The sequence below is a fragment of the Ruditapes philippinarum genome, unplaced genomic scaffold (assembly GCF_026571515.1).
Source record: "Ruditapes philippinarum isolate M1 unplaced genomic scaffold, ASM2657151v2 ctg1735_1_1_1_1, whole genome shotgun sequence".
NCBI lineage: Eukaryota > Metazoa > Mollusca > Bivalvia > Venerida > Veneridae > Ruditapes > Ruditapes philippinarum.
In genome coordinates this window covers 264,760-288,338 of record NW_026857406.1, presented here as the reverse complement: position 1 = coordinate 288,338, position 23,579 = coordinate 264,760, and the positions used below count along the sequence as shown (strand labels likewise).

At 33.4% G+C, this 23,579-nt stretch overlaps 2 protein-coding genes across 3 annotated transcripts in view; one reads left to right on the top strand and one right to left on the bottom strand.

Moving 5' to 3' along the window:
• Positions 1–138: 138 nt before the first annotated feature.
• On the top strand, positions 139–7,961 carry LOC132749638 (malate dehydrogenase, mitochondrial-like). The gene is made up of 8 exons (XM_060739483.1): positions 139–298; positions 2,813–3,065; positions 3,453–3,562; positions 3,811–3,936; positions 4,210–4,314; positions 5,582–5,653; positions 6,472–6,624; positions 7,418–7,961. The coding sequence occupies exons 1-8, from the start codon at positions 233–235 to the stop codon at positions 7,547–7,549; spliced, it is 1,017 nt and encodes a 338-aa protein (XP_060595466.1). The 5' UTR covers positions 139–232; the 3' UTR covers positions 7,550–7,961.
• A 1,029-nt stretch (positions 7,962–8,990) lies between these two features.
• Positions 8,991–23,579, bottom strand: part of LOC132749631 (tetratricopeptide repeat protein 37-like) — a 123,748-nt gene continuing 109,159 nt past the window's right edge. For both annotated transcript variants that reach the window (XM_060739476.1, XM_060739474.1), the window contains exons 29-43: positions 22,779–22,872; positions 21,536–21,613; positions 19,570–19,700; positions 18,919–19,042; positions 16,864–17,038; positions 16,340–16,513; positions 15,775–15,886; positions 14,948–15,076; positions 13,936–14,033; positions 13,326–13,454; positions 12,484–12,569; positions 11,958–12,012; positions 11,076–11,206; positions 10,385–10,517; positions 8,991–9,440 (exon numbers count right to left, since the gene is read on the bottom strand). In XM_060739476.1, the coding sequence (XP_060595459.1) occupies positions 9,369–9,440; positions 10,385–10,517; positions 11,076–11,206; positions 11,958–12,012; positions 12,484–12,569; positions 13,326–13,454; positions 13,936–14,033; positions 14,948–15,076; positions 15,775–15,886; positions 16,340–16,513; positions 16,864–17,038; positions 18,919–19,042; positions 19,570–19,700; positions 21,536–21,613; positions 22,779–22,872 (1,721 nt within the window). In that variant the 3' untranslated portion in view covers positions 8,991–9,368. The remainder of the gene's footprint in view (positions 9,441–10,384; positions 10,518–11,075; positions 11,207–11,957; positions 12,013–12,483; positions 12,570–13,325; positions 13,455–13,935; positions 14,034–14,947; positions 15,077–15,774; positions 15,887–16,339; positions 16,514–16,863; positions 17,039–18,918; positions 19,043–19,569; positions 19,701–21,535; positions 21,614–22,778; positions 22,873–23,579) is intronic.

Below are 23,579 nucleotides of genomic sequence, written 5' to 3'. Positions count from 1 at the left end.
ATAAATTACAATTCAAACAATAATTTTTATATTTGTCAAATATCCTAAAATATCAACTAAAATTTAGTAATTTACACAAAACACTTTTGAAAAATTCACCTTGAAATTAGTGCAAGTGTTGTTAAGTGCGGACTAATATTCCTGCATGCGCACAAAGTATTAACGCACTTCCGTTTCCGGTGTTCCTGGTTTTCATACTGTCTACAAACGCCGGTCAAATTAACATTTAATCATGCTTTCACGCATTGCCAGACCAACTTCTTGCTTACTAAGCCGGTCCTTTTCGACAACACAACAGGTAATAATTTTACAATCGTTGTGACAATGATCTTTTCACTAGTTGTTCCATCAATGTGCATGTTCTGCTTCAATCACGTTCGACTGCAAACTTGTCTGATGGGGTGATGCTGAACTTTAGATTATGGAAGAGTTCAGCTTGTTTAAAATCGAAAAGCTTCCTTTATTACATCATTCATAATCATTTCTAGCTTTGCAGCACAAATAACATTGTGAGAAGTATCTAGATGTCAAACATTCAAGTGCATAGATTTGAAGGACATTGCAAAGGGAGACAACTTTATTTTGTAATGTCATGATCAATCATTTCTCATCAAATTTTGTTTAGATTTCACTGAGAAATGAACTTTTACACTTATATCATCAGTAATGTTACTAAATATTTAATCTGGTGTCAAATGAAATGTTTTCAAAGGAAAATAGGTTGTTTATGAAGATGATTCAATGCATCTTGGGATCTTTTGTTCTCTTCATCTATCTTCTATGACATTCTGATTAAAAAAAGAATTGAATGTAAATTTAAGGCTTTCTAATAAGATATTTCATTGAATTATGGTCTGCAAATTGTCCTGTATGGCATTGGGATAAATGACTTGTTGCATCATACTTTTCTTACCAAGGACTGAGGTTATGACCGTTATGTAAATAGTCAGGGCTCTCGTTAGCATTTTGAGACTGGGGCCAGGGTCCATGCAAGGGGGGAATTTTGCATGATTTTCAAATATTTTTCATCCAAAAAACAGAAAACAGTGAATGTAAGATTCAGTTAACAAATAAACCTCGTTAAGCTGCTTTCATGAAATATTTCTGTTATTTTTTGCGGTACTACTTGAAATTGTGCGACATGTTGGAATGCTAAAACCTGTCCTGAACGTTTTATTTATATATACATACTAATTTTCGATTGCCGTTTGCGGAATACTTACTAATTTCCGGTTGCAGTACGCGGAATATCCATTCGCCGATCGGCGTTTTCTATGCCCGTTAAAAATTAATTTCAAGGGATTTCAAGGGGGATTTTTTTCGGTTTACAAAAAACACACTTTTTTGGTGGGGGAATGGGGCCGATATTCGGCCCCAAATTTTACCAAACGAGAGCCCTGAAAGTTAATTGCAATTTCGAACTTCCCACTTGGGAATTTCTTAAAAGTCAAGTGTATCCTTCTAGATTTGTAAAGGGGATATTTAATCTAATTGACAATTTTAAGGCTCAATGGATTTAAGATTTTGAATAAACTATAAAAAATAAAAGTGGGAACACTGATACTACCCCGAATTCAACTTCTGGATTTATTGTACTATAGTATATTTAACTAAATTTTCTTAAAATTTTCACTGCAGTGTAAGAAATTCGGATTTGAATCCACTAGGCCGGTCGGACTACCAGATTGGAATATACACTAGCCCAAAAGACATTTTACTAGCACGATTCATTTGTTCAAAACAGTTGTTTATAGTGCCTCTGAAAATACAGTAGTCTGTTTGGGCTTGTTACTGTGAAAAGTTGGTAGCCCGAGGAGAAATTTAGTAGTCAGGGGCTATCGGACTATTGCTAATTTCGAACACTGTCACTGGCTTGAACAAATTTTCACTGGCCTTGGGCAACCATGCCAGTGCTGAATTCGATGTCATTATATTTATTGTCAATGATGATCTTATCTTACTACTTTTTTCAATGAAAATGCGAAACTGGTGCTAAACATTTTTTTTTTAGATTTTAGTTATATATTATCTGTAAACTTACTTAATGAAAAAAAATAATTGTTTTATCTATATCTGAAGAATTCATTTGCAAGGAGTTATTACCCCACCTGAAAAATATGGTCATAATGTAGCCCAGCATTTGACATTTTTCAAAATAAAACTTGGAACACTTGGTTGTCATAACAAAGTGCAGCTGTTAGACAAGGGGTATAATCCTGAAAGTAATATTTTTGGAGTTGTTGAAGTTTTGGAATTTTTAATTCAGAATTTATGTCAAAATTGGTTATAGTTGTTGCTCTGAGCAGACAAGTGTTGCCATCACATGCAGTGCTCTTGTTTACCTTTGACTTGTAAAAAAAGTATTTCCTCATTTATTGTTGTTTGTATCATCTGCTTTGGAATGTATGATGTACAGACAGATGTTGTCAATATCCAGTGTACCAATTATGTCAGTTCAAAATGACAGGTTATCACTATCAAACATCAGACTCAGAGCAACTCAGTTTAAAAAAGATTTGCTACTGACTCTACTTGGTGATATAGTAAATGCATGCAGCTGTTGAATGTCCTTATACAAGAGAACAGTGTCTGAAAAGAGAAAAAAACCTACCCAATCTTGGAGAGTATGTCACCGTAGTAAGTTAGTAACACAATTTGTTTTCTTAATATTCATAACTTGTTAGTATCTAAAACATTTCTCTTTTTTGTTTATACATGCTGCAAGACAAGCTGGCCAACATTTAAATTTTCAGCCCGTTTAAAGTAGCTGTTTTATGTTTAAACACTTGTTACATATGTTATGTGTTTTCAGAATAACTCAAATGTAGCAGTGCTTGGTGCAAGTGGTGGTATTGGACAACCTTTGTCACTTCTTCTAAAACTCTCACCATTTGTGACCAGATTAAATTTGTATGATATCAACCACACACCAGGTGTTGCAGCGGATCTCAGTCACATATCAACAAAAGCTAAAGTAAAGGGATTCCTAGGACCAGAACAGCTTGATGACTGTCTTCAAGGTGCTGAAGTTGTTCTTATACCTGCTGGTGTGCCAAGAAAACCAGGTAAATCTAATGTTTTCATGATGTATACTTACATTAGATTCTCTCTGACAAAGCATGTCTTAATCATAGAGACAATCCTTATACAATAGTTCTTTGAAAAACCATTGCTAGAGTTTCCGTGTCAGTAATTTTAATCATTTTATCTAACTATGTTTTATTCAGCTCATTGTTTTACTGAAAAATTGTGCTGCATGAGAATTTAAGAATATATGATTGAATGTTTATAGACAAAGAAAATGTATTTGAAATGAAAATTAAATTTCTGAAACTGGAGTATTATGTTTTTTTCTTAGTTTACACGACAGTTGTAAATATTGAAACTTTCTTGGGAAAATCACACTTTTTTATTTCATGCTGTCATATTTTGAATGATTTTTATGCTTACAGGAATGACAAGAGATGACTTGTTCAACACAAATGCATCCATTGTTAGAGATTTAGTACGAGCTGTAGCTAAAAATTGTCCCAAAGCAATGATCTGTGTAATAACAAATCCAGTATGTATATCTTGTAAAATTTATATACAAGCTTTGAACTTTCAGATGTTTATAGCAAATTTATGATAAAATTTAATATTTATTCGAAGAGAAAACAATTTCAATGAAAATTTAAATAGAATATAGATACTAATGCAGTTTTTATATTTTACATGATTAGGTTTCATTTGTTAAAAGCTATGCATAGTTGTGACTAGAATATTATTACATTGTATGTAAGTATCTCACTATAAATTTTAATTTGAAAGGTAAACTCAACTGTTCCTATTGCCTCTGAAGTAATGAAACAAGAAGGTGTCTATGATCCAAAGAGAATATTTGGTGTAACAACTTTGGATGCTGTCAGAGCCAGTACATTTATTGCTGAAGCTAAGGTAATGTAAATATACCATAGTTTATTTTGAGAGAGTAAGAAATTGCAAAGATCAATGAATTAAAGTCAAATGAAGTAGATTGTTTGGAAGGAATGTGGCCTGTATTGGGGTTAAATTAGGAAGACGTTTATCAAGCTTTTATATGGTGGTGTGCATCTAAATTTATCCATCTGTTAAGACCTTTTAAGATATTTTTGTATGGTCTTTAAACATATTTTTGTAAAATGATATCTTTGAACAGTTTATAGCAATGTTTTTACGTATGCTTCACAGGACTTACCGGTGAAATCTGTCAGTTTGCCAATCATTGGAGGTCATAGCGGTGTAACTATAGTTCCATTAATATCCCAGTGTACACCCACTGTCTCTTTTCCACAGGTAAGGACTTTTTCTTTTTTTCAATAATTAAAACTTTTTCAAATCAACACAATATATGTAGTAGATGTAACTGGAGAGAAAATTTACTAATTATTCAAATACAGTCTTGTTACTTGCTATATAGTTACTTGTTTATATGTGTTATTTACATATAAAATAAAGTAAAAGCTAAGGTATATAGGTTTATGGACTGGTAAGGCTTTTACATGGATTCAAGTTTTCAGGCATGTGCCTGAAGTTAAGGTTTTTTATATTTCATTAAAAATTCCTTTTGTTTTATAAAGAAATTAAAAAACGTGTTTTATTAAAAATTAAAGTACATGTTATGCTTAATTCAGCATTTTCAGGTTTTTGAACTTTTGCACCTTTGCTTACAAAATATGAAGACTTTCGCATTATAGTTATCCTATTCCTATTTCATTTGAAGTCTAGTTGCTAGTCAAGATGATTGTCCAGTGTTAAGAATTAAGAAAGTTATTTGCAGAGTGCAAATCAGAACATTGCAGCCATTGAATATGCTAGGATGATGGTCTATAATTGAAAATCTGTCCATTAATGAATGTTTTCTTCTTTAATTATCCAAGTGCACATATTTTTTATGCAAGAATGAAAGTGAAAATCGAGAATAGAAATATTAATTATTCATCTGTTTAGTAAGTTACATAGAGGATATTTGTTTGTTTTGCTTGTTAGATTGAAATGTATTTCACTGAGTGAACACCAGTTGCAATATTTTCACGAGTGGCATAGCCACAAGTGAAAATAGAATAGCTGGTGTTCAACGACTGAAAGATTTTTCAATCTTATATGTAAAACAAATAAATGTACTTTTTATTTCATGCTTTTTAAGTGATTTTAAGTATTTTTTTTACGGATTTTGCCGTGTTACGCTTTGCATTCTCCTTTATGATGTCATCACATATTGATGTCACATCATTAATTTTCAACTATAGTTCTGTTAAGTTTCTCTAATTTTGTAAAAATTTTAACATGATGTATGATGACATCAAATTTCTTTTCCTAAAGAAGCTAATTTACATATGACAGCATTTATTTCTGCCTGTTATTCCATTTAGTTATGATATTCTTTTCATCAGCATTCAGAACTAGTCCGGCTACAGTGAAAATTATATTTTATAAATTTCACTAGTGGTTTATCAGAATATAATCATCTGATATATTACAGTAAAACACTGGAAAGCATGAAATAAAAAAAATATTTTCATAAATCATGCCACTAAAACATGCTACTTGGTTACCCTTGCAGAAACAACGTGAAGAATTATCATACAGAATACAGAATGCTGGAACTGAAGTCGTAGAGGCCAAAGCTGGTGCTGTGAGTACTTGATATCTTTGCCAAATTTATGTTCATAATATTTTTCTTTCTTTTAAGCTCACCTGTCACAAAGTGACATGGTGAGCTTATGCGATCGCTTTTCATCCAGCGTCCATCCGTAAACCTTTACTTTAAATGACATCTCCTCATTAACTGCTAAGCCAATTTCATCCAAACTTCACAGGAATGTTCATTTGGTGGTCACCTTTAAAAATTGTTCAAAGAATTTAGTTCTTTGCAAAACTGGTTGCCATGGCAACCAAAAGAAAAACTTAAAATATCTTCTTTTAAGAAATTCAAAGAGCTAGAGCTTAGATATTTGGCATGAAACATCTGCTTAACCAAGTTTGTGCAAATAAAAGCCCTGGGGTCAAATCAGCCCGTCCCTGGGGTCATTGATTTTCTTTATATGTATATAGTAAAAACTTTAAAAAAATCTTCTTTTAGAAAACCCAAAGAGCTAGAGCTTAGATATTAAGCATGAAACATCTTCTACTGGGTGTCTACCAAGTTTGTTCAAATAAAAGCCCTGGGTTAAAAAAAAATGGCTCGGGGTGGGGGGTCATTGATTTTCCTTATATGCATATAGTAAAAACAAAAAAATCTTCTATTAACAAGTATTTTGACTCAGGTGAGCGATTAAGGGCCATCATGTTATTTTTTTTAATCAGTTGAATTGAGAGCTCTTAAATAAATTTAAGCTTGGGAACTATTGCTAAATTTCATTTTGTATACATTTGAATGTTTCTAAACTTCTAAATCTTGCAAAAATTTAGATTCAGTATAAATAAAATATCTGTGAAACCTTTTTTTGACAGGGTTCAGCTACATTGTCGATGGCCTATGCTGCAGCCAAGTTTGCTGAAAACCTAATGGAGGCAATGGGTGGAGCTATAGGAAAGATTGAATGTGCATATGTTCGTTCAGATGAAACCGATGCTACTTACTTTGCCACACCTGTTGAACTTAATGTAAGTTAATATTCGATACCGTAATCTCTGAAATTATATTTCATATTCTTTCATATGCATCTTGTTTCTTGGCACTTCACCTATAGCAATGGGTTCAAATCTCACTTTGGATTTGTCCATCTTGTGGCTGAGGGGTTGCTTGTAAGAAGTTTAGGCATTATAATTGCAGGCAGCATTTAACCCTTCATGATAATAAAAGGTGACTAAATGGGTTTGAATTACTGGAATCTGTGCATCTCTTAGCGCCTGCAGATAAGGTTGTTTTGATTGCTGATGTTGCTTTAAGTTGTAACACCTGGAGAAACCGAAATCATTTTTCTTGTTATGGCACCATATGACCTGGATTGATGTGCCGTAAACCAATCAAAACAAGCCTTGGATTTGTATGGTCTCTTTTTAATTAATTTGCTGAAGGTGAATGGTCCTTGGTGCCAGCTCATGCTCGAAACAAATCTAAAGAGGGGCATTTTCACATTAAGGACTATGGTGCTAATTATATAAATTCCAGTAAAAAATTGAATGTTTTAAATATATGATACACAATGGTGTTAAAAAATACTCTCAATACCATAAGTTTCGTACATCAAATGTCAAATGAAGAGAGCAATCAAAATTGCTTTTAAGTATCTTTTTCATGACAAATTTTTTGTTCAAGCATAACTCTTTCATAGTTCATAAGGAACATATTGTTAGAAGATGAAAATATTTACCAAACTTTGATTAAAGAAATAATATAAAAATCGTATGTTATGAAAATCTCATGTTTTCACCTGTTATTGCTACACTATTACAGGAAAATGGAATCAAAGCTAACCTAGGAATAGGCACTCTGATTGAATATGAAAAGAAATTATTATCTGATGCCATGGAAGAGCTTAAGGGTAACATCAAGAAAGGTGAAGATTTTGTAAACGCAAACAAGTAAAAGTGCGACACTAAAACTGTTAATCGAGACCATGTAGATTCTACTCAATAGTGAAAGAAAACCTGGACTTACAATTTTTTACAGATGATGAATTTCAACATTAGTGTAAACATTTAAGAACATTTTCTTTTTCTTTATTTCTTGCACGTTATTTATATATATGTCCATATAAGTCCTATGTAAGTGAACAGTTTATAGATAGATATAGTTTGCACCTATTTTGAATGTGTTCACATTCTTAATTGACATTTGTTTCTTTATCGTTACGTGTGTAGGAAACATTAACGCAAGTCGGTCTTGTGTTTGACTGTGTAATCATTTATATTAGGTTTAAATTGCAGTGTTAATTTCTATTTTTCTTTGACATTTGATGTGAATGAGAAAATACTACGGCATTTACGAGGGTTTTTTTTTTTTAAGGAATTTGTGAAGGTACAAAGAAATAAGTAACAATACTAATGAAGGATCTATAATATATACATCCTAGAATGTTAACGTACTTGCAACTGTACTAATAATAGCTTATCATGCTGGAAGTGCCGATGTGCTAAAACTGATTTTACTTTCAACTTTTGGGCTCTTTGTTTTTCTATATGTATATATTAAAAAAAAAAAATAACATCTTGTCTTTAGTTCAAGTCCAGCAGATCTTGATATTAATTGCTGAAAACTAATTTGCTTTCATCAACATTTTTATTAAATGTTTTATCATGTAGAAACTGAATAATTTGGTTAGAGTAAATATTTGATCAAATGCACTAGATTTTTATGGGATTATTTTAACTGATAGAATAGTGGTATTCTTCCAGTTTAAGTGAAATTATATTTACTCATGTCCTATATAAATGTACTGTTGTTAATGATTTCTTATGGTGAAATAAAAAAAAAAAGTAATCTGTTAAATAAATTCTTGTTTTTGTGTGTTTTTGAGTGTGTGTGTGTGTGGGGGGGGGGGGCACATTCCGTTGCTATGGGGATAATTGAGGCACTTACGCAGATGCTGAGGAATTGCACGAGGACATTTATTTCAGGTATTTCTTGTCTTGTTGCAACACATTCAGTAAGACACAGCCTATATTAAAAACTTACATGCTGCACACCTCTTAAAATGGCTTATACAAGCCAAAGTCTCATATTTAATCGAAAAAATTCATAGAGCATTAAAATGGAGAAGATTGAGCAAGTAACATTTATTTCATGAAACATTAATAACATGTTTGTCAACATAAAAATTTCTGAATGACCTTGGGAATTGTGTCTAGTGGTCATTTGTTTCTCACCGCTGATTTAGAAATCAAGTTGTATTAGTAGTTTGTCACTTGGGAAGAAATTGGTAGTAATAGTTTGTAATCCATGAAAGCTGGTTAGGTGAGGTGGACTAACCATCCAGATATGACCAATAATGTGATACAATCTCCATAAAAAACATGAACAAATTAAGTCTAGAAATACGAGTTTTCGTTATTTCAAACAAAAGTCATAAAATTAGGTGATACATAGTCTCACTATCAATCTTTTAAGTTACAGTCATTACTTAGCTGCAATTTTAATTGGTCTTGACCCTATCAGTTTTGTGTTTTTGTTAGTTTTACCCATGCTGAAAATTTCCATGGGTCTTTACAAGGTTTGCTGGGTACTGAACTGCAACACAAAACACTTAATAAACACAGAAATCTACTCAAATCATAACATTACATCATAATTTTGTATTCATGTATATCTTGTTTATTTTTTTTTTTCCATATTCTTAATTTTTTCTTATATTAAACAATACTGTCCAGAAATGGCATTATTTCAAATTGATCACAGATGACTGTTTTCAAGCAGTGATATTTCTATAATAATTTAATGATTCCGTATCCTCTGCTAGTGTTGCATCATCCAGGATAACCTGTGAATACAAGATGAAATTTATTTATACATCTTTAGAAGAAATGTATAATGAGGTAATGACAATCATCGTTGCATTGTTTTAAACTATTATCAGGTGTAATATATTTAATTGACTTGTCCATTTTTCTAACTTGAAAATTTAAATATTATTTTAATAGTAAGATACAAACAATATTATTTTAATAGTTAGGTACAAACATAAATTGTCCATCAACAAAATTCATTGATTCCGTAACCCCAAGTCAGCTTCATCAGAACAGAAATGTATAACCACTGCTTATATAGAAACAGATCTACTTCCAGTTATCTCAAAAATTGATACAAGTTGAATTGTACGAGTTTGCACAGTTAAGGTGATTTGAAACAAAAAACACTACTTGCAATAACATGTACACACTTAATTGTATAAACTAGCAGTAAAAAGTGATTTGGTTTCTATACCATTATTACCCACATGATGTCAAATAAATAGTGTAACGCCATTTGGCGGCATAGGAAAGTGCAACATCAATAATAAGCATATTTATATTTAGTTAAAGTTAAAATGTATAAAAACATGTCATGCTCATTGATATAAAAGTTTCCTATAGATATCAACAAATATTCTACATCTTACAAACAGTCTAATATAGCTTTATACTTATAAAAAGCCATATTCCACAAGAGTGTTACAAATCATGTTTTTTTTTTGTTTTTGTTTTTTTTCAATTATGGAATATATGGAATTGATTTGACAAAAAGAAGGGAACATGCTTATCTACACAAAAAGTATTTTGAATTAACCAGAAAATGATAAAGTACAATACTAGTTTACTAATTTAACTAATATAAAAGGACAAGTATTCACCTTCGTGCAATAATGGGTTAACTCCTATTAAATTATATAAAGAGTTAACCCATTACTGTACTAAGGTGACAAAGTATTTGTGTAATTTCACAAACCTGAATCAGTTCTGAGTCTTTCTTCGAGTTAACAAGTATGTGTAGAAGAGCTTGTCTTGCTATAGAGAGGTCATGACCTTGACTTCCTGTCACATGACAATCTAATATCTTCTGCAGCTGATGTTTTGCTAATCTATAAATCAATACCAGACAACATATCAATAATGATCAAATGAACAATAGGGCAGATATTTTATTAATTTTTTTTAAGTATTTTGAACTACTGTTTTATGCTAAAATAACATGATTTTGAACTCCCTACTGAACAGTCCCAAATCCAAACAGGGACAGTCCCAAATCCAAACAGGGACAGCCCCAAATCCGAACAGGGACAGTCCCAAATCCAAACAGGGACAGTCCCAAATCCAAACGGGCAGATCCATTTTGCAAATTCAGATTTTGGTCCTATCTCGGCAGTCGATCCACCTAACTGGCTTTCATGGATAACTTACCAGGAATTTTCAATTTCTCCGCAAGTGACTGACTACTAATTCCACATAATTTCTGAATCAGCAGTGAGAGAAAAATGACTGTTAAACTCGCTCTCCGAGGTTAATTGTCACAGCAAAAGTATACCTCATCTGTGGATTGAACCAGCACCTCTGGATTACAAATCCAATGCTCTCCCTATTAAGCTCAGGGGGCACTAAAACATAATGAATAGTGGGAAATAATATTTAAATAAAATAACCTTGAGTTAGTGTGTAGATTTAGAACTCCCTGCATTAAGTTAACAGCAATGCATTCTGGATGATCTGCCAATATCTGATCTACTGTTTCCTTGAATACTTCCTTGTAGTGGTCTAAATTTTCTGAACTTGTCTGAAAATATTATAATTAAAATGTCTGAAACATTATCACACTATGATTAATTGTGCTACAAATGAATGTTTATTTCATGGTTCAAATTATCAGCATCTTTATTTAAAGCAAAAAAACAACAATAACAAAACAACTTACATTTGCAAATATAGTCAAGGTACCCAAAGTGAATATAGTCAAGGTACCCAAAGTGAGGGTACGAATGAATAGTCAATGTACCCAAAGTGAGGGTATGATTGAATAGTCAAGGTAGCCAAAGTGAGGGTATGATTGAATAGTTGAAGTAGCCAAAGTGAGGGTGTGATTGAATAGTCAAGGTAGTCAAAGTGAGGATATGACTGAATATTTGAGGTGCCCAAAGTGAGGGTATGATCTAATAGTTGATGTACCCAAAGTGAGAGTATTATTGAATAGTTGAGGTACCCAAAGTGAGGGTATGATTGAATAGTTGAGGTACCCAAAGTGAGGGTATGATTGAATAGTTGAGGTACCCAAAGTGAGGGTATGATTGAATAGTTGAGGTACCCAAAGTGAGGGTATGATTGAATAGTTGAGGTACCCAAAGTGAGGGTATGACTGAATAGTTGAGGTACCCAAAGTGAGGGTATGACTGAATAGTTGAGGTACCCAAAGTGAGAGTATGATTGAATAGTTGATGTAACCTAATTTTATTAAGCTATTCTTGAACTTTATATGTTGGTGATATATCTTATGGTCAAACTACCACAATAATTTGTATTAAAATAATTACCAGAATCTGCTGAAACGCCAAATGTGCCATCTTGAGCAAAAACACTTGATTTGCACTGAAGTAGTAAAAAACAGATGCATTTTTCATTTCACCATTCTATGTGCTATTTTATTAATATAAGAGAAACTACCACTTTAATCATTCAATGTCAACCAACTATACAACATATCAAAAGTGAAAAAAGAAAAACCCATTACATATTTTATATACTTCTCACACTTTATTGACAAGTTTTGCTCGTCTACTATAACAAAACAAAATCACATTATTTATGTCATAATTATAATCTCTATATTCTATATAATATAAAGCTCTACAATAAAACAAGAGCTGTCAGTAGGGCAGCATGCTCTACTATTCTAAGTGCTTGGAAACCAAAACTGTGACCTTCATTAAGAGTGTTAACTTCATTAAGAGTGTTAACAATCTGAATTAGGGGAACTGAAGACCAATTACGGACTGACCACTTTTGAGCATTATTGCTCTCAATTTAGTTGAAAAAAAAGGTTATCAAAATAAGCTGTACCTATTAGCCACTTTGTAATGACACTGTTTCAATGTAGTCTCTACCTCCGTCATCAATCCAGCTTTAATGTACATCTCTACCATAATCTACCAGAAAAATACATCATTAGGTCATTACAAAAACAAACACTCTTTATGACTATTATGTAGTACAGTAGGTAGCATTTTTGTACACAAATGATTATTTGAAATGCAAAAGACTGTATAATTAAGACAATACACTCATACTCTATATGAACAATATTATAAATAATTAAACAGATTTGATAATCAGATAATTGCAAGATTATACTTAAGAGGCCTTTTTGTTGAACAAGGTTTCAGAAAATTCATACATGCTGTTATTTAAAGCTTGGAATTATTGATACAAAAATTAATTTTTCCGATTTGGTGAGAAATTTTAAATAAATTACAATACACCCCTGAAGCAAAAAGGCATTTTGTTCAGATACAAGAAGGAAGTCATTAAATGGTGCATATTTCCAGATGACCAAGTAGAATATAAAGTAATCAAACTTTCAAAGTATGAAATATATCAATAATTACGAAACTATGTAACGCTTTTAAATTTGTCTACATTTGATAAGTTTATCACAATATTTCAAGTCAGCACATAACAGAATAAGGGAAAATTTTAGTAACTTGAAACATTATAGGTAAATTAAATGGATTGCAAGTGTCCCCTGCCATATGCAGGCTTATTTCACTCAACAATATCTTAAATATTCCAAACTTTTATGAAATTTTCATAAGAAATTAGTATGAACCTGGCAGCATGCTGCTTTGACAATATACACACATAAAAATATCACTATTTAATGTTCAATTAACATGAATACCAACCTGCCAAAAATACACGGAGGAGTGTTCATCAAGAGATTTAGCCACGCCCCCTGTATTGTCTTGTAGGACATTACTAAACACATTAAACAGTTGCTTCACTTCTACTTCTCCACCAAAATCTGTCATTAACTAAAATAATTCAAGTAAAGTAGCTGTAAGATTTTTTTTCCTATCATAACATGATCATAATGTATAACACTACTTAAACACAAAGTACATAAAGTGCTTCATTAATACCATCCAGGTCACTCAATAGGTAGAGCATTGGACTGGAAATCAGGAGACCTTAGTTCGATTCCAGGATGGTGCAGGTCATTTTCATTATGATTGATCATGAAATCCTTTCTATGGTCATTCACACTGTACCTCTGCTCTGGCATGTACAGAAATTATCAGTTCTTTGCGAAAGTGAAAGTAACTAGTACTGGTTAACTGCTATGACAGCAAACCAGGAACAGTGTAGTGGTTCAACAGTGCTCTGGTTGAATTCAAAGTGGCTTACTGCCGTGATGCAGTCTAAACTACCAATACAAACCTCCCATGTTGCCTCATAAAAGTTAAAACTTGGCCTTTCTACATTAAAAAAAGTTACATAATACCCAGTACTCACCTCATCTAGACATTCCATCAACTCATTATGCATATTAGCATTCACTGTACACACTATCTGCTGCTTTTCACACCAAAACTTTAATGGTAGTGAGACATCTAAAATATATAGTGGAGAAATAAATATGTGTATTCTAAAAACGAAACAAAAAATTCTGTGCTTCAAGAGCAGATAATGTGATGGTTAAAGAGCAGATATTTTAAAATACATGTATTGTGGTTCAAGAGCAAACAATGTGGTGGTTAAAAGACAGAAAAAATGTCAATTTAAGGGCATACAAAAAAGTGACAATTCATGAACAAATAAATGAGCCGTGTCATGACAAAACCAACATAGTGGGTTTGCGACCAGCATGGATCCAGACCAGCCTGCGCATCCGCGCAGTCTTGCGCATCCACGCAGTCTGATCAGGAACCATACTGTTCCCTATCAGGGTCTCTACTTGTTATAGGGTTTGTAAGCGAACAGCATGGATCCTGATCAGACTGCGCGGATGCGCAGGCTGGTCTGGATCCATGCTGGTCGCAAACCCATTATGTTGGTTTTGTCATGACGCGGCTCAAATGTGATGATTCAAGAGCAAGTAATGGTTATGTTATATACATGTATGTTTCAATAACACATGACAAACATGAACTTAAAACTACGATTTTTTGGTAAATTTACAAGTATTTTCTAAAAATCTTAGTCATGTTTAAATTTTGATTCATGGTATAAATGCTACATTGTATCATGGTATTTTCAGAAGAAAATTCAAAGAAGTACACTTTATTTGATTATAAGTTCGCTAACCTCAGCAAATTTTTTTTTTTTTTTAAAAAGCGAAGTCCTGGGTCAAAGGTTTTGAACAAGTTTCTTAGCTCAAATTCAGATCTCCAGTATTTGATTGGTAAGAAACAAGCTCAGAATGCAGAATGACCTATGAAAATTTTGAGGTTTGAGACTGAACACAAAAAGAAAAGTTTGATAACGAGGTCAGTACAAATATAATACAATGTACTGTATACTTTACCTTCTTTTTTGATATAGCACAGAATTGTGTATTCATGTTTGAACAGGGCAAGTCTTTTCTCCCAACATGATGTTAGTATAGCTTGAGAATGAACAGCAGACGCCAGTGCTGCCCAGTTGTCTACATTCTCTGATAAATAGAAACAATATTGAAGGCTGAGAATTCACTTAATTTTGTGGGCATGAAATATTGAGGCTTTGTAACAAAAGACATTTTTGCGGGTTCTTAAAATTTGTGGATAGTCTATTTGTGTAAAAAGAAAAATGCAAATAATGTAATGCATAATAATCTTACAGCAGACAAAATAAAATTTTGTTGGATCTTAAATTTGTGGATTGACCTCACATGTCCACTCAAAACTATAAAAAAAATTGTGCCCAATGAATAATAATTATTTTACAGAATTTCTGTAACATATTCATAGTGTGTCTCTAATAATATTTGACAACGAAATAAAAGTATATTGTTATCACACAGTCTTTTTTATTACATGTATTAATGGTGGGGAGGTGTCAGTTGGGGAATAGGATTAAAGTCTCACTGAGGTCACATGGCAATTTTCTGGATAGAACCATGAACAGTAAGTCAGCTGGACAGCTTCCTCAAATGAAAGTATTAAGAATTCATAGTCCCTGGCAGGATAGGAAACCATGACAATGATCGGCAAGTTATTTTCTTCAAATAAGGCAAAAATCTATTTCTAAAATTTCTAAAAATTTCTAAAATAACCATCATCATCTAGTTTGAACTTAAATGAAACATAACTGAATTTTAGATACAACATGTCATTTTGACCATTAAAACAAGAAGACAGAACTTAAACAAACCTGGATTATAACGAACAGCTCTCTGTGCTGTAAGGAAAGCATCCGCAGAATTCTGTCCGTTACCATGGCAACCTGCACTCAACTCACTAATTGTTAATAATATAAAGTCAGTCTGAAAAGAAAAAGGAAGGAAAAACAAGGCATTTAGTTTCTTATTCCACAAAGAGCAATTATTTTGTGAAAATCAATGCATAGATTTTCTTATTACATAACAGGTAATGATTTTGTGAAAATCCATGCTAGAGTATGGACAAACTCTACATGATTGTGGAGACAGATCTTGAATGAAAAATCTAAATCAGAAGTTTTCTAAGTTTACTTAACATAGGGTAAATGATTCAGTTAAAATTATTGACAGACATCTTAAATGTCTTGGTTAGCAACACAAAATTACAATCATGTAAATGCTCCCTTTTAAAACACACTAAACTACAGTAGAACTTCAATGCGTCAAACTTCAATGAGTCATTTTTTCTCGATGAGTCAAAGTAAAATAAAAGTCCCAAATTTTCTAAGTTAACTTTCAATATAACACTATTGTGATTGTCCACTGAAAACTACAAACCTGTTTTCCTGGGCTTTCTACAAGCAGAGAGTTTCTAGCGGCTTGTGCTGCACTTTTTCCTAACTTTGGGAAAAACTTCAGAAGTATTCCTGATAATAAACGCCATAGTTTTGGCTGGCAAGGATCTTTGTGTAGTAAATGTTGCAGCTTTCTTTTTACATCAATAAGATTTCCCTGAAATTACACAGTAAGACTTTTATCACATGACTTATGATATAGAACCATTAATGATTTCATTCACCTTATTTAATGTAACAAATTACCTTCTAGCATTTGCACCTGGCAATGTTCAAAAATAACTTATATCTTGCCTTGCTATCATAATTCAATAGTTCCATATCAAATCCATATTGTACTTGAAGTTACTGTTTCTTTAATATCTTACAAAAACACAGTTGACGTTGAGTGTTTTCTTTAATTCTATGTATTCTCCTACAGAATTAGTAAGGTGTGTTATTCATTGAAATTTTAACATTACACTGTGCAGTATTATAATAAGAAAACACATTTCAACAAATTGTTACCTTGATCATGTCTACACCAATTGCAAGCAATGCTACATCATACAGATGACCAGGATTATCTCCCAGACTGGAGAGTTCATGAAGTGCAGCCTCGGCTAGGGTCAGGTCAGACTGTATCAGTCCCAGGGCACACAGGGCCTTTAAACCAGGAATACATGGTTCAGACAACTGTGAGCTAAAAATAGAATCATTTCAGATAAGTTCAGATTATGTGTAAGAGACAGTGATCACAGACGTTCTTAAAACTGTATGTATAGGGTTTTAATCAGCTGGTTCTTTTATTGGCTGGCACTAATGATAATTGTTGATACCGGATTTACTTTTGTGCTGTATGACTAGTATTGTTACAATGTGCTGTTAAACCTAAATTAACAATTAAACACTTTTTCTAAGCGCAATAGCAGTGTCAGTTTGTAATTGATGTATGCAAAACATGTACGTAAGTTATAAGGTATCAAACATCAGGTTGACACAATAGCACATTTGTACATGTACATGATCAAAATGTGACTGGTGAGCTACAAAAAATTAACCTAACAAATTTTCAATTCTCAACATGACTAGCAATATTAATTTTAAATCTCTTGCTGTTATCAGTGGCAAGGTCATCAATTTCTTGGTAATACTAGACACAAAATTGTTGACTTGCCACAATGACAGCGGAGCCATATATGGTGGTCACAAAAACTTCACAATGAATTAACAAGAGCACCGCTAGGCGGAGCATTATATGCCCGAAAGTGATTTTTTTTTTTAGTAAAGATGAAGCATTTGTAAGACATGGGAATTAAATAAAGTATTACCTCCTTCACAAAACAATCCCCCTTTAAAGTTTCAATATTGTGGTCCAAATGGAACTTCAGTTATGCCCCGGAAACTGTTTTCAGTTCTAAGGTAACAGTGACCTTTGACCTTGTGACCCCAAAATCAATAGGGGTCTTCAACCCAATATGGACAATCATACTATAAGTTTAAACACTGTGGGCCAAATGAAACTTAAGTTATGTTCCGACAACTGTTTTCAGTTTTAAGGTAATAGTGACCTTGACCTTTGACCTTGTGACCCCAAAATCAATAGGAGTCTTCTACCTAATATGAACAATCATCCTATGAAGTTTGAATATTGTGGGCCAAATTGAACTTAAGTTATGCTAAAGAAACTGTTTTCAATTTCTAAGTAATAGTGACCTTGACCTTTCACCTTGTGACCCCAAATCAATAGGGGTCTTCAACCCAATATTGACAATCATCCCATGAAGTTTGAACACTGTGGGCCAAATGGAACTAAAGTTATGTCCTGTATACTGTTTCCAGTTTTAAGGTCATAGTGACCTTGACCTTTGACCTTGTGACCCCAAATTCAATAGGGGTCTTCTACCCAATATGGACAATCATCCTATGAAGTTTAAACACTGTGGGCCAAATGGAACTAAAGTTATCCTCCGGAAACTGTTTTCAGTTTTAAGGTCATAGTGACCTTGACCTTTGACCTTGTAACCCCAAATTTAATAGGGGTCTTCTACCCAATATGGACGATCATATTATGAAGTTTGAACACTGTGGGCCAAATGGAACTTAAGTTATGTCCTGTATACTGTTTCCAGTTTTAAGGTCATAGTGACCTTGACCTTTGACCTTGTGACCCCAAATTCAATAGGGGTCTTCTACCCAATATGGACAATCATCCTATGAAGTTTGAACACTGTGGGCCAAATGGAACTTAAGTTATGCTCCGGAAACTGTTTTCAGTTTTAAGGTCATAGTGACCTTGACCTTTGACCTTGTGACCCCAAAATCAATAGGGGTCTTCTACCCAATATGGACAATCATCCTATGAAGTTTGAATACTGTGGGCCAAATGGAACTTAAGTTATGCTCCGGAAACCAAATTGCTAACGGACGGACGGACAGACGGACGGACGGACGGACGGACGGACAGACGGACGGACACCAGGGGGTATAACATAATATGCCCGAAATTCTTTCGGGCATATAAAATGGTCAAGTGATCTAAAGTTAATCTCTTATACATGAATAAGAATTTTAAAGCATTACCTTTGAAACAGATTTGTTTTAGCGTTACCAAGGTCACCAAATTTATATAGCACCATGGCAAGTGCTGTAAGCACAGCTGACTTATCTCCATCTGTCTGTGCCATCTCAGCTGCTTTAGTATACACTAGGGGGAAAAAACAGCACTAATCATTATAATTGAGCCGCGTCATGACAAAACAAACATAATGGGTTTGCGACCAGCATGGATCCAGACCAGCCTGCGCATGGGGATGCGCAGGCTGGTCTGGATCCATGCTGGTCGAAAACCCATTACGTTGGTTTTGTCGTGACGCGGCTCATTATTACTATTGACACTAACTGTATTAAAATACATAAACCTATTTCATTGCATGATTAGTTTACTATAAAGATGTGTATGAAGCTTAATCACAGACATATGTTTGGAAAAAATAAATGTTTTAAATAGTGAAATCTGCATGGAAATCTTCAGTTATATACATGTACATGTATACAGAAAGGTGATACTTTTTTACTCTTATTCCCATGTATGGATTGGAAATCATGAATTCATTTTGAAAAAGTTATCTATTTTATTCTAAGTATGAGACAACAACTTAATCATGGAATTTAAAAAAGAAGCATGTTTCAATCCTTCAGAAGTTGGTATAAATATATCGATATAGTAGATACCTTGAAAGCTCTCTAGTTCTAGATGACCAGTTTTATACAATGCTAGTCCCATATGACACAAGTCTACCAATGTACATACACCTGCTATCTTCTCATATACAGAACAGGCTTGCGAATAGTCTCCTGCTTTACTAAAATAAATCATATTTATAAATACTAGTGTGTGTTGCATGGCCAAGTGGTTAAAAGCCATGTGATAAATGACCACATGGTTGAAAATGGCTGAGTGGATAACAGCCAAGTGGTAAATGGCCAAGTGGTTAACAGCTCAGTGGTAAATGACCAAGTAATTAATGGCCTAGTGGTAAATGGCCAAGTAATTAATGGCCTAGTGGTAAATGGCCAAGTAATTAATGGCCTAGTGGTAAATGACCAAGTAATTAATGGCCTAGTGGTAAATGGCCAAGTAATTAATGACCTAGTGGTAAATGGCCAAGTAATTAATGGCCTAGTGGTAAATGGGTAAGTAATTAATGGCCTAGTGGTAAATGACCAAGTAATTAATGACCAAGTGGTAAATGGCCAAGTAATTAATGACCTAGTGGAAAATGACCAAGTAATTAATGACCAAGTGCTAAATGGCCAAGTAATTAATAGCCTAGTGGTAAATGACCAAGTAATTAATGACCAAGTGGAAAATGACCAAGTAATTTATGACCAAGTGCTAAATGGCCAAGTAATTAATGGCCTAGTGGTAAATGACCAAGTAATTAATGACCTAGTGGTAAATGGCCAAGTTATTAATGCCTAGTGGTAAATGACCAAGTAATTAATGACCAAGTGGAAAATGACCAAGTAATTAATGACCAAGTGCTAAATGGCCAAGTAATTAATGGCCTAGTGGTAAATGACCAAGTAATTAATGACCAAGTGAAAAATGACCAAGTTATTAATGACCAAGTGCTAAATGGCCAAGTAATTAATGGCCTAGTGATAAATGACCAAGTAATTAATGACCTAGTGGTAAATGGCCAAGTAATTAATGGCCTAGTGGTAAATGGGTAAGTCATTAATGGCCTAGTGGTAAATGACCAAGTAATTAATGGCCTAGTGGTAAATGACCAAGTAATTAATGGCCTAGTGGTAAATGACCAAGTAATTAATGACCTAGTGGTAAATGGCCAGTAATTAATGGCCTAGTGGTAAATGGCTGAGTCATTAATGGCCTAGTGGTAAATGACCAACTAGTTAACAGCCTAGTGGTTAATGACCAAGTGGTTAACAGCCTAGTGGTAAATGGTCAAGTGGTTAATGGCAGTGGTTAACACATCAGACAAGTAATGTAAAGATCATAATCCACATGGGTTCAAACTTCCTCAAGGGCAAGCCATTGTTTCCTTGAGCAAGAAACTTTACACTCATTGCTCAGTACTGGTTTGTTAAAAAAATTGACGCAAGAGTGTGTCTATAAGATTATAGTTTTCTTCACAATCAAACTAAAATAAATTGCCATCAGAAAGGAGATAGGCCATTAGTTTAGCTTTTTCATTTAACATTATCTTATGGCATTGTACATTACATTGTACATGTACCTCTCACTGCTCTAGAAATGACTTTTATGTAATTACTTGCACAAGTAGGCACCAGAGTAGAACCAACTACATTTTGTAAGCTAGCTTGATAGCTTACTCACATGAAAGAATCCAAATTCCCTGACAGGATTCAAACCCACAGCAATGAGGGGCAAATGGTTTAAAGCCAGCAACTTAGACCACCCAGCCAGAAGGGCCCCCACAAATCAGCTAGGTTAAATAAATAGCAACACCTATGTAATATTTACTTATATCTGTAACCAATATGACTAATATGTGTTTGATAAAACCTTTTTCTAAACCTTTGAGGTATTAAAGCAATTATAAGTATGTTGAAGTTTTCTTATATTAGTAGTCTCATTCAAATAAATTGTTAATCAGTATCGTTAAACCTATTTCAGAAGCTGCATGATTTAAAAGATGTATGTACTTACTATAAAAGTCTTGCAAAGTTACACATAACCTCTGTCAGATAGGTTTTATCATCTTGTTGTTCAATAAGTAAAACAGCTCTGAAATATTCAGCCATTTGTTACATTAACATAATTCAAAAACTAATTTTATATGATAATAGCATTAGAGAAAAAGACCTTTAATTTGTAAATTTGTTTGTTTTGTTTTTGAGGTTTTTCTTTTATTTGGTTGAAAGTTGAATCACACTAAACTTGTTATGGTGACATAGTGACTTTAATCGTAAAATGTGGTAGATGTCCTCAGGAGAATATCTGTATAATTTTTGGTTGTAGCTGAAACACTGGTAGAACCAGCAGCTATTTATATGCAGGAGCCCAATATCAACTTCCTGACATGGAAGAATCCAAAATCCCTGTTAGGAACCATACATAAGTGGTGATAGGGCTTAAAGGAAGACTAAGATTATAAAGCAATTTTCTGGGCTCCGTCTCAAATCTCAAGACTTTCATTGGTCAAAATATATTCTGTGTCAGCTACTGACCAATCAAATACTTGATTAGGTAAAAAGTGTTAAAGTGTTATACAAAGACTTCAAAAGGCCAAATTAGGCCATGTAGGCCAAGGCCTACAAGTTGGTCAAGAAATTGACATTTTCAAAAGCCCAAAAAGACAATAAAACAGGCGTGGTGCGGTTGGGGATGCAAGCCGTATAGTCGAATCAAATGTGTTTAAGGATTTTGCATGATTTACCGTCATCAGTAAAGTTTGCATTTAATTTAAATTATTGTTTTGATCATTTTCCATGAAAATACTTTGAAACGCGCATTTTGCTCTTTTTAATCTGAACTTGTTATGGGCTTCTAGCAGCTAAGCCCCCAGACCTCCTTCTATGGGCCTATAAGTTTAAAAAAGCTGGCTATGCAGCCTATGCCCCTGATATGTGCCTGTGTATGTGTGCATAAGTATGTGTATGTTATATGTGTAATACAGATTAAAATGATAAATGGGTAAAAAACAATTATTCTAAAATCTTACACTTAACTTTGTAGAAGGAATCAGTGGTATGAAACTGGATTAGTGTAAAATGACGCTTTTTTATTGTATGACTTACTAGGCATGTCATCATTAATCAAATCTTTTTAATGTTTTACACTACGTTTTTAAAGGCCCCTTTCTTACAGTATCACTTTATTGGGCATATCATCACATATTAAAACAATTTAATGCTTTAGGCTGGTTACGTTTTAAAGGCCCATTACTTACTGCTTAAACTGTTGTGCAGCGGTCCTGTATAACTTCTGTCTCTCCAGCAGTAGACCATACATGTTATATGCTACAGCATTTGTCTTTACACGATCTGATATACAAATATAATACTTCACTAAACACTTTAATATTCTAGCTTTACTAAAAGATAAATATCTTAGAATTCTAACTATACTTATTGATATAGATGTTATGTGCCCTGTAATGAATTATATTTTAGACATACGCCTGTATGTGAATAGAAACTTAACTTTTGATAATGTTTCACTTGTAAATGAATCAAATCTTGGGCGAGTGGTTAACATGTGGTTAACATGTGGTTAACAGACTAGTATTCTAAATTTTGGAAACCGCATGGGTTCAAACCCTATAAGGGGCAAGCTGTTGTTTCCTAGTGCAAGAAACTTTACACTCATTGCTTAGTACTTGTTGGTTCCCGGAACAGATTCAAGAGTGCTTCAGTAAGCTTATAGCTACCAACAAAATTGAACTCAAACAAATTTGTATAAACTAAGCAAGTCACTGTTCTTTGTCAGATTTAAACTCAGAACAGTTGGATGTATATGTATCATGAAAAATGAAGTTTCACTTTGAAAACAAGCAATTATCATAGTATTGCAAGCAATCCATAAGTCCCCTACCGGTAAGAGCCCAAGCAACATTCTGAAGGGCCATTGGCCATTCACTTATGTTCCTATTTTAAGTAAATTTGTTGAAAAAGTTCTTTAAAAGTGATCACAGGAAACAGTTTTTATGTACAGACAGACGGACTGAAGGACACTCTAAAGTTATTTTTTA

Excerpts from the sequence above, each read along its gene's own strand:
- LOC132749638 (XM_060739483.1), top strand. The coding sequence starts at position 233 with ATGCTTTCACGCATTGCCAGACCAACTTCTTGCTTACTAAGCCGGTCC. Across the intron at positions 3,066-3,452 it reads TGGTGTGCCAAGAAAACCAG|GAATGACAAGAGATGACTTG; the intron begins GTAAATCTAATG and ends TTATGCTTACAG. Across the intron at positions 5,654-6,471 it reads TAGAGGCCAAAGCTGGTGCT|GGTTCAGCTACATTGTCGAT; the intron begins GTGAGTACTTGA and ends TTTTTTTGACAG.